The 14,698-nt window shown below is 51.8% G+C and overlaps 1 protein-coding gene across 4 annotated transcripts in view; it reads left to right on the top strand.

Annotated features, from left to right (window-relative positions):
* ARHGEF18 (Rho/Rac guanine nucleotide exchange factor 18) overlaps positions 1-14,698 on the top strand; it is a 94,668-nt gene that overhangs the window by 76,471 nt on the left and 3,499 nt on the right. For 2 of the 4 annotated variants that reach the window (XM_027085717.1, XM_027085721.1), the window contains 9 exons: positions 672-748; positions 2,093-2,271; positions 3,062-3,153; positions 10,879-11,061; positions 12,150-12,287; positions 12,696-12,820; positions 13,575-13,631; positions 13,722-13,772; positions 13,894-14,373. In XM_027085717.1, the coding sequence (XP_026941518.1) occupies positions 672-748; positions 2,093-2,271; positions 3,062-3,153; positions 10,879-11,061; positions 12,150-12,287; positions 12,696-12,820; positions 13,575-13,631; positions 13,722-13,772; positions 13,894-14,373 (1,382 nt within the window). The remainder of the gene's footprint in view (positions 1-671; positions 749-2,092; positions 2,272-3,061; positions 3,154-10,878; positions 11,062-12,149; positions 12,288-12,695; positions 12,821-13,574; positions 13,632-13,721; positions 13,773-13,893; positions 14,374-14,698) is intronic. The other 2 variants (XM_027085718.1, XM_027085719.1) reach the window with 2 other exon arrangements.

The following is a 14,698-nucleotide window of genomic DNA, read 5'->3' as shown; positions in this document are numbered from 1 at the left end:
GTCCACTGGCATCAGCCTCTTTAAAGATCTCTGGGGGGTGTCGCAGTAGCCACCCGACAGGATGTGCTTGTTCGTAATTTGAGCAGGCGAGCAGCCAAAAGATACAGTCCGCAGTTGAGCGCCCCTGCGCGCCAGGCACGAGGCGGCTGGCAGAGGCCCCTGCCCACGCGGGGCTCCAGTCGGTGGGCGGGAGAGAAGCAAACACAAAAACAGCGAAAAGCACAGTAAGTGCTTTAGAGGAACCCAGCAGGCTGCAGCGAGAGAGAGTCCCATGAGGAGAGGGTGTCTCATGGGAATGGGGTGTCTGAACAAGCTCCCCGAGGAGGAGGTATTTTCGTTTCCCGCAGCGCGAGCGCTCCTGTTGGAAACACAGCTCGGGATTTGTACCCACGTGCACCAGCTCTGCCGGGCGGGTCACCGCACCACGTCCCTACAGGGACAAGACTCCGAGCCTGCCGCCACCAGGAAGCTCGGGCATGCGGGCACGAGAGTTTTGCTACGGCAGGAAGCAGGACGCGAGCGTCCAGGGGCTCGGCGTTAAAAGCTGAAACCAGGAGGGTGATGGGGTGGGGTCAGGTTGAAGGGCGCCCGCGGGCTGTGGCGCCAGCCTGGGATTCCACGTCTGCCCGGCGGGACCCTGTAAGATGTGTCCTTCTGCGTTCTCCCCTTAGATGTCCTTGCTGTCCTGTTGACGGACGTGCTTCTCCTGCTACAAGAAAAGGATCAAAAATACGTCTTTGCTTCTGTGGTACGTGTCCCGTCCCTTCGCAGAAAGGGCTGCTCGAAAGCTGTCTGCACGGGCCGGGGATGGGGGGACTGAATGGGCTCCTGTCCAGTGGCCTGAGGCGGCTTCAGGGTCATGCCAACATCTTGCCCAGTTCCGCCCGGGCTCTGTGCTTCCGTGGCCCTTCCCCTCACAGGCGCCCGGGCTCTCACAGGCCCGGGCAACCTCTCCGGGAGAGCCTGTCCCTCCTTCCCGGGGAGCTAGCGCATCGCTGAGGATGCGCACTCAGGCAGCCACTGCCCTGGGAGCTATGACCACGTCGGCCCCACGGCATGCTGGTCCCAGCACAGCCGCGTCACGGGAGCCAAGCTGGCCGGGAGCTCCGTGCGGACGGAGGGCTCGGAGTCAGGCTGGGATCCCACCCATCCCACCCGGCCCACGTCCACTGGGGACACCGCCTCCGCCTCTGCTCGCCTGGGTGACCCGTGGGTGCCTGCCGCGGGGGTGCTCAGCGAACCCATTAGCCTCTGGGTTCACCTGGAGAGGAAGGTGGCCTCTGTCACTCAACTCCAGAGTCCCACCCCTTTCCCAGGGACTTAAACTAGCTTCTCAAGAAGTTTCCAGAAATAGGTCACGCTGTCTTGCCAAACGGTGGTCTTGCCCTGACGCCAGCCCACCTCGTGTGCTGTGTGTTCACTCACGAGGGTGATGCGACATCTATGATCTGCTGTGCTGCCTGCTAGCCATGGCCTCCCCGCTCGCCCTCTGTGTGTGTGTGTGTGTGTGTGTGTGTGTGTCCTGTTGGGTCAGGCCCACCCTCGTGACCTCACTTTAACTTCACCACCTCTTTAAAGACCCTGTCTCCAAATACCGTCACATTCTGAGGTTAGGACCTCGGCATCTGGATTTAGTGGGGAATGGGGGGAAATGCAGTATAGCCCATAACAACCAGTTAAAATTGCGCATTTTACTGGTCGGTCAGAGCATGATCTCTTGTCGGACACACCACAGATTGGGAATACTGGCTGGCTCTGGGTGTTTGGGGCACACGGTTGGGAGGAGGATTTATTTGTCATCCCAGACTGCCTGCTCTTGTATCTTCTGAGTTTTATACGGTGTACGTGCGTTAGCAATTATAAAACATTTTTTAAGCACGTTGAACAAGCACATGGAAAGGATGTGAGGATATCATCGCGATAGTGTCCGTTTCCCCCAGGTGGCAAAATCTTTCTGCTTTGAATTGTTGGAGGACAAGCAGAGTGCACGCCTCCCCCGTTCCCCCCCAAGTCCCCTTCCCCGCCGGCTCATGGCTCCACGGCTGTAGGCCAGGTACAGAGTGACCCTCCCCGCCCCGTCCCACCTGTGCAGGACTCCAAGCGCCCCATCATCTCGCTGCAAAAGCTCATCGTGAGGGAGGTGGCCAACGAGGAGAAAGCCATGTTTCTGATCAGCGCCTCCCTGCACGGGCCCGAGATGTACGAGATCTACACCAGCTCCAAGGAGGACAGGAACACCTGGATGGCTCACATCCGAAGGGCCGTGGAGAGGTGAGAGGGGCCCGGGTGGGCCTTCCCTCCACTGACAGCTGTGCCCCTGGCTTTGGTGGCTGGCTAGTCAGCAGAGACCTTGGAGCGCCTGCGAGGGTGCCGGGGGTCGTAGGCGGAAGACCCCTTCGCTTTTCCCCTCCCTGTCATTCCACCTCGGTGCTCTGTCCATCTCCTCATCTAAGGGCAGACAGAAGACGCCATTCAGCCCCTTCCGACAACGGCTAAGAAGGCCCAGATGTCTGTGGCTGGAGGATGCGGGGCCCGCAGCTCTGTATTGGTGGGCTGTCCACCTGACACGGGGGGCTGTCCTTCCTCCTCGGGCCAGGGGACCCCTCAGGACCCCAACCCTGTGGCTTTGAGTGATGCCTGGCTCCTGCCACCGACAGACGGTGGTCCGGCCCCCACCCCAAGCCTGCTGCTCCCTCCCTTTATGCCCAGAAGCTTCTCAGCTTTCGTCTTCTTCGAGCCCCCTCAGTCCTCAACTTGGACTCTGCTGGCCTTGCAGCGTCCCGTAGCTGGGAGGTCCCCAGGGAAGGAACTGCTCTGTCTCCTCCACCCCCCACACCCTGCAAGACATTTGAAACCTGTGGCCGGTTACATCCTGACACTTTGAGACTGGATGCTTGCCGACGGCTGTGTTTCTGTCCTGCACGGTTGACCGTTAACAAACTAAATCTCTCAGCACATCAGAGATGCTCTTTGCAGCCGGGCCTGCAGGCAGACCTCAGTGCTGTTTCAGAGGCAGCCAGTCCATGGAGCGTGCTCGCCCATCTGTCCCCTCTCCCTACAGCTGCCCGGACGAGGAGGAGGGCCCCTACAGTGAGGCCGAGGAGGAGAGGAAGGTGGTTGAGGCCCGCGCCGTGAGGCTGAGGGACTTCCAAGGTAAGGGCGGGGTGGGGGGGATGGGGTCAGTGTGACCTCGTCTGGTGACTTGGCCCCGAGAGCCCTCCTGGGCCCGGCAGTGGCCTTTCTGTTCTATCCCATCAGAACTGGCCATGGAGCGAACCGCCGCCCAAGTGACCAGGAGTTTGGCTGTGGGCTATCCCATGTCCTGCGGTTCTCTGGGCCGTTTGCCCCGGGGTAGCACTCTTCCAGAGGGCGTGTGGGAAAGGGGAGTGGGGTGCTAGGGTTGCTCCCTCGGTCCTCGCTCAAGAAGGGCTCAATAATTCACATACCTTACCAGTCACCCGTTTAAAGTATGCCATGCAGTGGATTTTAGTGTATACCCAAAGGATGTGCAGCCATCACAGTCAATTTTAGGCTGTTTTCATCACCCCAGAAGGAAACGCCATCCCCAGTAGCAGTCACTCCCGTTCTTTCCCCATCTCCAGCAGCTGCGAACTTCTGTCCTACTGTCTATCTGTCTATGAACTTACTTACTCCAGACACCTCGTATAAATGGGGATAGTTGTCGCTTTGTGACTGGCTTAGTTTACCAAGCGTGATGTTTTCAAGGTTCATCCCTGTGGCAGAATCCCTTTGCTTTTTAAGGCTGAATAATATTCCATTGTATGGATGGACCACACCGTGCTTATTCTGCTCCCCGGTTTTAACAGAGTCCTGTGAGATTTCAGCGAGGTCATTGCCAAGAATCCATCTCAGTACTTTGTGGTCTCAGGCAACTCCCCTCCTCTCTCTCACTCACCGTGATATTTATGTTTAACATAGGTAACATTTGAGCAGTAAGTGCATAAAATTAGGCAGTATGTATTTTATTTCTTTTTGTGGGGAGAGGTGCAAGTTTGAAGGTATTAAGGAATAAAAATGTCCAAAAGAAATCAGAGAAATCCCACTGACCCCTGAAAGTATAATGTTAACATAGTATTCATTTCATCCTGTTCTAAATTTGTTTTTTAACATCTTCATTGGAGTATAATTGCTTTACAATGTTGTGTTAGTTTCTGCTGTACAACACAGTGAATCAGCTCTATGTATACATATATCCCCATATCCCCTCCCTCTTGCATCTCCCCACCACTCTCCCTATCCCACCCCTCTAGGTGGTCACAAAGCACCGAGCTAATCTCCCTGTGCTATGCACCTGCTTCCCACTAGCTATCCATTTTACATTTGGTAGTGTTATATATGTCAATGCCACTCTCTGACTTCGTCCCAGCTTACCCTTCCCCCTCCCCGTGTCCTCAAGTCCATTCTGTGCATCTGCGTCTTTATTCCTGTCCTGCCCCTAGGTTCTTCATGACCTTTTTTTGTTTTTTAGATTCCATATATATGTGTTAGCATATGGTATTTGTTTTTCTCTTTCTGACTTACTTCACTCTGTACGACAGACTCTAGGTCCATCCACCTCACTACAGATAACTCAATTTCGTTTCTTTTTATGGCTGAGTAATATTCCATGGTATATATGTGCCAATCTTCTTTATCCATTCATCTGTCAGTGGACACTTACGTTGCTTCCGTGTCCTGGCTATTGTAAATAGAGCTGCAATGAACATTGTGGTACATGACTCTTTTTGAATTATGGTTTTCTCAGGGTATATGCCCAGTAGTGGGATTGCAGGGTCGTATGGTAGTTCTATTTTTAGCTTTTTAAGGAACCTCCATACTGTTCTCCATAGTGGCTGTATCAATTTACATTCCCACCAACAGTGCAAGAGTGTTCCCTTTTCTCCACACCCTCTCCAGCATTTATTGTTTCTAGATTTTTTGATGATGGCCATTCTGACAGGTGTGAGGTGATACCTCATTGTGGTTTTGATTTGCATTTCTCTAATGATTAGTGATGTTGAGCATCCTTTCATGTGTCTGTTGGCCATCTGTATATCTTCTTTGGAGAAATGTCTATCTAGGTCTTCTGCCCATTTCTGGATTGGGTTGTTTGGTTTTTTTTGATATTGAGCTGCACAACCTGCGTGTATATTTTGGAGATTAATTCTTTGTCATTTGCTTCGTTTGCAAATATTTTCTCCCATTCTGAGGGTTGTCTTTTGGTCTTGTTTATGGTTTCCTTTGCTGTGCAAAAGCTTTGAAGTTTCATTAGGTCCCATTTGTTTATTTTCGTTTTCGTTTCCATTACTCTAGGCGGTGGGTCAAAAAGGATCTTGCTGTGATTTATGTCATAGAGTGTTCTGCTTATGTTTTCCTCTAAGAGTTTTATAGTGTCTGGCCTTACATTTAGGTCTGTAATCCATTTTGTGTTTATTGTTGTGTATGGTGTTAGGAGGTGTTCTAATTTCATTCTTTTACGTGTAGCTGTCCAGTTTTCCCAGCACCACTTATTGAAGAGGCTGTCTTTTCTCCACTGTATATTCTTGCCTCCTTTATCAAAGATAAGGTGACCATTTGTGTGTGGGTTTATCTCTGGGCTTTCTATCCTGTTCCATTGATCTATAGTTCTGTTTTTGTGCCAGTACCATACTGTCTTGATTACTGTAGCTTTGTAGTATAGTCTGAAGTCAGGGAGCCTGATTCCTCTAGCTCCATTTTTCTTTCTCAAGATTACTTTGGCTATTCGGGGTCTTTTGTGTTTCCATACAAATTGTGAAATTTTTTGTTCTAGTTCTGTGAAAAATGCCATTGGTAGTTTGATAGGGATTTCATTGAATCTGTAGATTGCTTTGGGTAATATAGTCATTTTCACAATGTTGATTCTTCCAGTCCAAGAATATGGTGTGTCTCTCCATCTGTTTGTATCATCTTTAATTTCTTTCATCAGTATCGTATAGTTTACTGCATACAGGCCTCTTGTCTCCTTAGGTAGGTTTATTCCTAGGTATTTTATTCTGTTTGCTGCAATGGTAAATGGGAGTGTTTCCTTAATTTCTCTTTCGGATTTTTCATCATTAGTGTATAGGAATGCAAGAGGTTTCTGTGCATTAATTTTGTATCCTGCTACTTTACCAAATTCATTGATTAGCTCTAGTAGTTTTCTAGTAGCATCTTTAGGACTTTCTATGTATAGTATCATGTCAGCGGCAAACAGTGACAGTTTTACTTCTTCTTTTCGATTTGGATTCTTTTTCTTTTTCAATTGCTGTGGCCAAAACTTCCAAAACTACATTGAATAATCATCATGAAAGTGGGCAACCTTGTCTTGTTCCTGATCTTAGAGGAAATGGTTTCAGTTTTTCACCATTGAGAACGATGTCGGCTGTGGGTTTGTCATATATAGCCTTTATTATGTTGAGGTAGGTTCCCTCTGTGCCTACTTTATGGAGAGTTTTTATCGTAAATGGGTACTGAATTTTGTCGAAAGCTTTTTCTGCATCCATTGAGATGATCATATGATTTTTATCCTTCAGTTTGTTAATATGGTGTATCACAATGATTCTTTTGCATATATTGAAGAATCCTTGCATTCCTGGGATAAATCCCACTTGATCATGATTTAATGTGCTGTTGGATTCTGTTTGCTAGTATTTTGTTGAGGATTTTTGCATCTATGTTCATCAGTGATATTGGCCTGTAGTTTTCTTTTTTTGTGACATCTTTGTCTGGTTTTGGTATCAGGGTGATGGTGGCCTCATAGAATGAGATTGGGAGTGTTCCTCCCTCTGCTATATTTTGGAAGAGTTTGAGAAGGACAGGCGTTAGCTCTTCTCTATATGTTTGATAGAATCTGCCTGTGAAGCCATCTGGTCCTGGGCTTTTGTTTGTTGGAAGATTTTTAATCACAGTTTCAATTTCAGTGCTTGTGATTAGTCTGTTTATATTTTCTGTTTCTTCCTGGTTCAGTCTGGAAGGTTGTGCTTTTCTAAGAATTTGTCCGTGTCTTCCAGGTTGTGCATTTTATTTGCATATAGTTGCTTGTAGTAATCTCTCATGATCCTTTGTATTTCTGCAATGTCAGTTGTTACATGTCCTTTTTCATTTCTAATTCTATTGATTTGAGTCTTCTCTTTTTTCTTGATGAATCTGGCTAATGGTTTGTCAATTTTGTTTATCTTCTCAATGAACCAGGTTTTAGTTTTATTGATCTTTGCTATTGTTTCCTTAATTTCTTTTTCATTTATTTCCTATCTGATCTTTGTGATTTCTTTCCTTCTGCTAACTTTGGGGATTTTTTGTTCTTCTTTGTCTAATTGCTTTAGGTGTAAGGTTAGGTTGTTTATTTGAGATTTTTCTTGTTTCTTGACATAGGATTGTATTGCTATAAACTTCCCTCTTAGAACTGCTTTTGCTGTGTCCCATAGGTTTTGGGTCGTCATGTTTTCATTGTCATTTGTTTCTAGGTATTTTTTGATTTCCTCTTTGATTTCTTCAGTGATCTCTTGGTTATTATTTTTTTTTTCTCTTGGTTATTTAGTAGTGTATTGTTTAGCCTCCATGTGTTTGTATTTTTTTAGAGTTTTTTTCCTGTAATTGATATCTAGTCTCATAGCATTGTGGTTGGAAAAGATACCTAATAAAATTTCAATTTTCTTAAATTTACCAAGGCTTGATTTGTGACCCAAGATATGATCTATCCTGGAGAATGTTCCATGAGCACTTGAGAAGAAAGTGTGTTCTGTTGTTTTTGGATGGAATGTCCTATAAATATCAATTAAGTCCATCTTGTCTAATGTTTCATTATTAAAACATCTTGTGTTTCCTTATTTATTTTCATCTTGGATGATCTGTCCATTGGTGAAAGTGGGGTGCTAAAGTCCTCTACTATGATTGTGTTACTGTCAGTTTCCCTTTTTATGGCTGTTAGCATTGTCCTTATGTATTGACGTGCTCCTATGTTGGGTACCTAAATATTTATAATTGTTATATCTTCTTCTTGGATTGATCCCTTGATCATTATGTAGTGTCCTTCTTTGTCTCTTGTAATAGTCCTTATTTTAAAGTCTATTTTGTCTGACATGAGAATTGCTACTCCAGCTTTCTTTTGGTTTCCATTTGCGTGGAATATCTTTTTCCATCCCCTCACTTTCAGTCTGTATGTGTCCCTAGGTCTGAAGTGGGTCTCTTCTGGACAGCATATATACAGGTCTTGTTTTTGTATCCATTCAGCCAGTCTGTGTCTTTTGGTTGGCACATTTAATCCATTTACATTTAAGGTGATTATCGATATGTATGTTCCTATTACCATTTTCTTAATTGTTTTGGGTTTGTTTTTGTAGGTCTTTTCCTTCTCTTACGTTTCCTGCCTAGAGAAGTTCCTTTAGCATTTGTTGTAAAGCTGGTTTGGTGGTGCTGAACTCTCTTAACTTTTGCTTGTCTGTAAAGGTTTTAATTTCTCCGTCGAACCTGAATGAGATCCTTGTTGGGTAGAGTAATCTTGGTTGCAGGTTTTTCCCTTTCATCACTTTAAATATGTCCTGCCACTCCCTTCTGGCTTGCAGAGTTTCTGCTGAAAGATCAGCTGTTAACCTTATGGGGATTCCCTTGTATGTGGTTGCTTTTCCCTTGCTGCTTTTAATATTTTTTCTTTTGTATTTAATTTTTGATAGTTTGATTAATATGTGTCTTGGCATGTTTCTCCTTGGATTTATCCTGTATGGGACTCTCTGTGCTTCCTGGACTTGATTGACTATTTCCTTTCCCATGTTAGGGAAGTTTTCAACTATAATCTCTTCAAATATTTTCTCAGTCCCTTTTTTTTCTCTTCTTCTTCTGGGACCCCTATAATTCGAATGTTGTTGTGTTTAATGTTGTCCCAGAGGTCTCTGAGACTGTCTTCAATTCTTTTCATTCTTTTTTGTTTATTCTGCTGTGTGGTAGTTATTTCCACTATTTTATCTGCCAGGTCACTTATCCGTTCTTCTGCCTCAGTTATTCTGCTATTGAACCCTTCTACAGTATTTTTAATTGCATTTATTGTGTTGTTCATCATTGTTTGTTTGCTCTTTGGTTCTTCTAGTTTCTTGTTAAACGTTTCTTGTATTTTTTCCATTCTATTTCCACGATTTTGGATCATCTTTACTATCATTACTCTGAATTCTTTTTCAAGTAGACTGCCTATTTCCTCTTCATTTGTTTGGTCTGGTGCGTTTTTACCTTGCTCCTTCATCTGCTGTGTGTTTCTCTGTCTTCTCATTTTGTTTAACTTACTGTGTTTGGGGTCTCCTTTTCCCAGGCTGCAGGTTCGTAGTTCCCGTTGTTTTTGGTGTCTGCCCCCAGTGGGTGAGGTTGGTTCACTGGCTTGTGTAGGCTTCCTGGTGGAGGGGACTGGTGCCTACCTGTGTTCTGGTGGGTGGGCCTGGATCTTGTCTTTCTGGTGGGCAGGGCCGCATCTGGTGGTGTGTGTTGGGGTGTCTGTGAACTTATTATGATTTTAGGCAGCCTCTCTGCTAATGGGTGGGGTTGTGTTCCTGTCTTGCTAGTTGTTTGGCATGGGGCGCCCAGCGCTAGAGCTTGCTGGCCATCGGGTGGAGCTGGGTCTTAGCGTTGAGACGGAGATCTCTGGGAGAGCTCTCGCCAATTGATATTACGTGGAGCCGGGAGGTCTCTGGTGGTCCAATGTCCTGAACTCGGCTCTCCCACCTCGGAGGCTCAGGCCTGACACCAGGCTGGAGCACCAAGACCCTGTCAGCCACACAGCAAATAGTGGTAGAAGACCAACATCTAGAAAGTAGGGGCCCATCCGCTCAGCCTCAGGGCTGTTCCAATGTTGTCAGGGCTCCGCCAGTCCCTCGGCGCTGGTTCACCTCCTCCCCAGTGTGTCCCGTTCTAACTCTTAGTTCTGTCAGAGGGTAATAAAATACATGCCCTGCACAGATGCATCTCCACGGATACCACAGAATCATACCGGAACGTCTCCTCATCACCCACTCCCGACAAGAGTCTTAGTGAATTAGAAATAGATGTTTCCTTCACCAAGATCTCCTTTATTATCTTGGACCAAAAGCCAATCTCATCCTTTACACTGGACCATCAGGGACACTCCCATCGAAGTCAGGAGCGAGGCAGGGCCCCCCACCCCCCCACTCTCACCATTAGTATCTTTCTCCTGGACGTTCCAGCCAGGGTAGTAAGGGAAGAAGCAGAAGTAAGAGATCACGATTGGTAGGGAGGTGGCAGAATTATTTTTTGCAGGTGACATGATTATCTGCCCAGGAAATCCTGTAGAATCAACTGGAAAACTATTTGAAATGTAAGAGAGCTCAATAATTTAGCTGAACGGGATGTGTATATTTATACTAGCAATCACGCGTGAGAACGTCTAGTAAAATAAGTCGTAGTCATGGCAGCAAAAAAGAGGTATAGGGACTTCCCTGGTGGTCCAGTGGTTAAGACTCCATGCTTCCATTGCAGGGGGCCCGGGTTCAACCCCTGGTCAGGGAACTAAGATCCCGCATGCCTCGTGGTGCGGCCAAAAAAAAAAAGTATAAAACCCAGAGACCTGTAAGAAGATTAGAAAACTAAGTCTCATAAGGCTCTCAATTTGTCCCAAACTAATAAACATCAGCCCGTTATGGTCCTCCCCCATCCCCCCACCGTGTTTGATTTTTATAATTGAGGGAAGTAAGCTGGAGACAGGGCCACACCCTTGCCTGCTGGTCGGGAATGTTGGACGAAGGGAGAGGTCCAGCTCCGGACAGGGTGTGGGTCAGCAGGGTTCCCAGAGGCCCGCCTGGCCCTGTGAGGCATCCTTATACCAGCTCCTGGGGGAAACTACCCCAGAGGAGGCCGAACCCCACACCCATTGCCACTTTGCAGAGCGACTTAACATTAAAGACCAGCAGATCGCCCAGAGCCTCAGCGAGAAGCAGCACATCTACCTGGAGATGGCTGAGATGAGCGGCCTCGAGGACCTCGCCCCGGCTCGGCTCCTCTTCCGGGGAGGGGACCCCCCCGAGAACCTGCAGGGGGAGCTGATTCTCAAGTCGGCCATGAGTGAGAGTAAGTAGCCACCAGCCCTCGCTGAGCGCCAGCCCGCCCTCCCTGTGCTGCCTGGTGGGCTCCTGGGAGACCCCAGGCTGGGCACACAGCCCCGTGGGGCCCACAGGCCACCCGGTCCGGGCACGATTCTGTCTGCCTCTATTCTGCTTAGAGCTGGAAGGTCCTTGGACCCAGTCGGGTGCAGACCCCTCTCTGCAGATTTACAGTACCATCTCCTATTCACTCAACAAACACTCCCGGTGCTGGACCCGGGGGTCTCAAATTGACTGAGACGGTTCCTCTTTTCTGATGAGTGGGTCACTGATGCTGTCCCCAGAAAAATACACACATACACATTTGGTGGGTTGTTTCAGGGGCTCCTGGCCGCACAGCCACGGGAGGGCACTGGCCGGTAAGCAGCCTGCTTCCAGGAGCTGACAGGGTCCTTGCGGAGCTCCTAGAAACTTCCACGCAGCTGCTGAGCCCCATGCTAGGCCAGGGCATGTGCTCCTGCTGGGCAGTCAGGCAGGAGGGCCAGCACTGTTCTTTCAACGTCAGGCGAGACAGACACAGCCCTGCCCTCCAGAATTTTCCATCAGAGTGAAAAGGCCAGAGGGGTCCCGCTTGGACTGTGCCCCTGCTCAGCCTTGCTCCCTCCGGCCATGCCTCCCATGTCTCCAGTCACCACTGTTCTTGGGCTCCCGAGACCCTCTCGTGTCCTGTGCCTCGGCCTAGAATAGTCTCCCCACCTCCTCACCTGGCCAAAGCCCGTCTGTCCTCGAGCACCTTATGTGACCAGCCCTGCTCCCCCAAGGCCACCTCCCGTGGCCCCTGACCTTCTGTATGACTGTCAGCACACAGGCAGTGGCCACACCGAGTTCCCTCCTAGGCCCAGCGCAGCCCCAGGCTCAGGGCCCGGAGCGCCCCAAGGTCCGGCCTCGTGTAGATACAGATTGGCACATCCTGGGTGCAGTACCTGTGTAGGGGGTGCACAGAGTCAGAGGGGGTGACCGACACCCTGCGAGGCCGTGGCCCGGGTCTCTGCACCCTGCTCTGATGCCCACGGCAGGGCCGCGGGTGACTTGGTTCCCCTCCATCTCCTTCCACAGTCGAGGACATCCAGAGCCTGATCTGCAGGCGGCTGGGCAGCACCAATGGCCAGGTGGATGACGGGGGTGGCTCCTCGTCCCCAGCTCGGAGGGTGGAGGCCTCCGGGGGCTACGACAGCGCCGGCAGCCCCGGCAAGAGTGAGTGGCGCCGCCTCCTCTCGGGGCTGGGGCTTCTCGGGACCCCAGGAGGTCGGCGGGTGCGGGAGGATGTGCAGTTTCTTAAAACGTTCCCTTCACAAAAGCATCCTTGGCAAAGCCCAGGCGTTTGCTGTTCAGCATCTCTGCTGCTGATTCCCCTCAACCTTCTATAAACTCTCCGGGGTCAGGGTTCTGGAACTTCCCAGGGGTGGTGAGTCACATTCTGACAGCAGCACCCAGGCCAGTTCCTGCTGCTGGTCTCTGAGCCCCAGATGCCGCCCTTTCTGCCCAGGTCGGAAGGCAGCAGCCCGGCCACGATTCCTACCCAGGCTGGGGGCGGGGTGGGGAACAGGGCATGCAGACCCCTCGGGACCCGCGGCATCTCATGCGCCTGGCTTGGGGTTTCAGATGGCAGTTTTCAGAAGAACGTCTGCAGCAGCAACCCCAGCCTCCGAGACTGGCAGGGCGCCGCGGGCAGCCCGGACTCGAGGCTCGGCGACACCCCGGGGGCCTCCGAGGAAGCACTGCAGGCGGTACGCTGCCTCCTTGGGATGTTCCCGAGCTCCATACAGAGTCGGCCCCAGTGCTTTTAATTATCGTCCGTGAGGGGGAACAGCCTGTGCTTGGCCTGTCTGGTTTTTCCATCTCAGGGCAAATAGTGAGCAGCGTCGTCCCGGTTGACGGTGACTAATAGTTAATGTGCAGATTGACATGTGGCCAGGTGACCCTCCTGGTTCCTCCTGCAGGCCCCGGCAAGGGCGGGGTGGGAGGCAGGGGAGGGGCGGGCTCAGGGCGGCGGCCTCAGCAACAGGTGAGAGCCACCGTGCGGGGACCACGAGCTTTCAGTCTGCACAGGTGTCCTGCCCCCCCCACCCCCAGCCGCCGGCCGGATGCCGAGGTCACTGGCTGTTCCCTCCTCTTTGACTCAGAAGGCCCACCCTTGCCAAGCGCTGGGGTCAGAGTTGGAGGCTGGCTGCCTCTGGCCACCTCTGAGGTCTGAAGCCTGGGCTCTTCTGACAACCACCCCCTGCCAGCCCACCCCCCGCGGCCAGGCTAAGAGCCTCCCACACGGCGGGCCCAGCCCGCCCGCCGCCCTCGCACCTCCCGGAGGCCACCCTGCGCCCACCCTGCGCCCTCAGTTTCCAGAAACCAAGGCTGGCACACGTCAGACGAGCAGGCGGGGGCCTGTCCCATGCTAAGGGGATGCCTTAGCGATAATACGCGTGTCCCGCTCGAGTTGGATTGGCCCTTAGAAGCTCTCTGAGCTGTGATGCCATGTTTCCACAGGCGGAGGCACCAGGTGCTGAGCCCAGCCCCCGGCTGCCCGCCCTCCTGGAGTCGGAGGTAAGCGCGGGCTTGTGCGTCCCCCCAGGGCCGGCACGCACGCCCGGCGGGGCTTCCTGCAGAGCGCGAACGTCCCTCTCCTTTTCTCAGCAGCTCGTCCGGCGGATCCAGACACTGTCCCAGCTGCTCCTCAGCCTCCAGGTACGCGGCTTTCGGGGAGCGTGGCAGGCTGCACGTGCCCTTCTCCGGGTTGAGGCTGTGGTCTGGGGGAAGGTCGGGCTCTTCCTGAAGCCGGCCGCTCACCGGCCCTCCCCTCCCCCAGGCGGTCATCGCCCAGCAGGACAGCTACGTGGAGACGCAGAGGGCGGCCCTCCAGGAGCGGGAGAAGCAGTTCCGGCTGCAGTCGACGCGCGGGAACCTGCTGTTGGAGCAGGAGCGGCAGCGCAACTTCGAGAAGCAGCGGGAGGAGCTGGCGGGCGTGCAGAAGCTGCAGGGCCAGCTGCGGCTGGAGCAGCAGCGCTGGGAGCGCGAGCGGGAGCGCGAGCGCCAGGAGCTGGGCCTGGCCTCGGCGCGGCTGCAGCAGCGCGAGAGCGAGGCGCTGCGGCTGCAGGAGCAGCTGAGCCAGGAGCGCGAGGAGCTGGAGCGCCAGCGCCAGGCCTACCAGCACGACCTGGAGCGGCTGCGCGAAGCCCAGCGCGCCGTGGAGCGGGAGCGCGAGCGGCTGGAGCTGCTGCGCAGAGTGAAGAAGCAGAACACAGTGCCCGGGGCGGCCGGGGCGCTGCCGCCCGAGGTGCTTGCGGAGGTGAGCGCCGGGGGTGCGCCCTGGGCCCGCGCGGGCATGTCTGTGAGTTGTGAGTGCATGAGCACATGCGTGGGTGTGTATGTATTTTGGGGGCAGGCGGTAAATGACAGCTCCGTCGGACCAGCGTCAGTCTCTACCCAGATCTGACCCTCCCAGCTAAGAAGCTTCCGTTAAGCCACCCCTCACCCGGGAGTTGGGCGGGCAGGCAGGCCAGGTCCAACCATCTCCAAAAACCCCACCCCACCCGGGAGCCGGCAGAGTGCGGGCGAGGCTGGCCCGCAGCGCCATGCAAATCTGCGGGGCGTGGCTCCTTGTCGGGACACGG

The sequence above is a fragment of the Aethalodelphis obliquidens genome, unplaced genomic scaffold, assembly GCF_003676395.1.
Source record: "Aethalodelphis obliquidens isolate GAN/ISIS:26980383/991018 unplaced genomic scaffold, ASM367639v1 scaffold53, whole genome shotgun sequence".
NCBI lineage: Eukaryota > Metazoa > Chordata > Mammalia > Artiodactyla > Delphinidae > Aethalodelphis > Aethalodelphis obliquidens.
The sequence above is the reverse complement of the archived record's forward strand: the minus strand, read 5'-3'. Positions and strand labels throughout refer to the sequence as shown.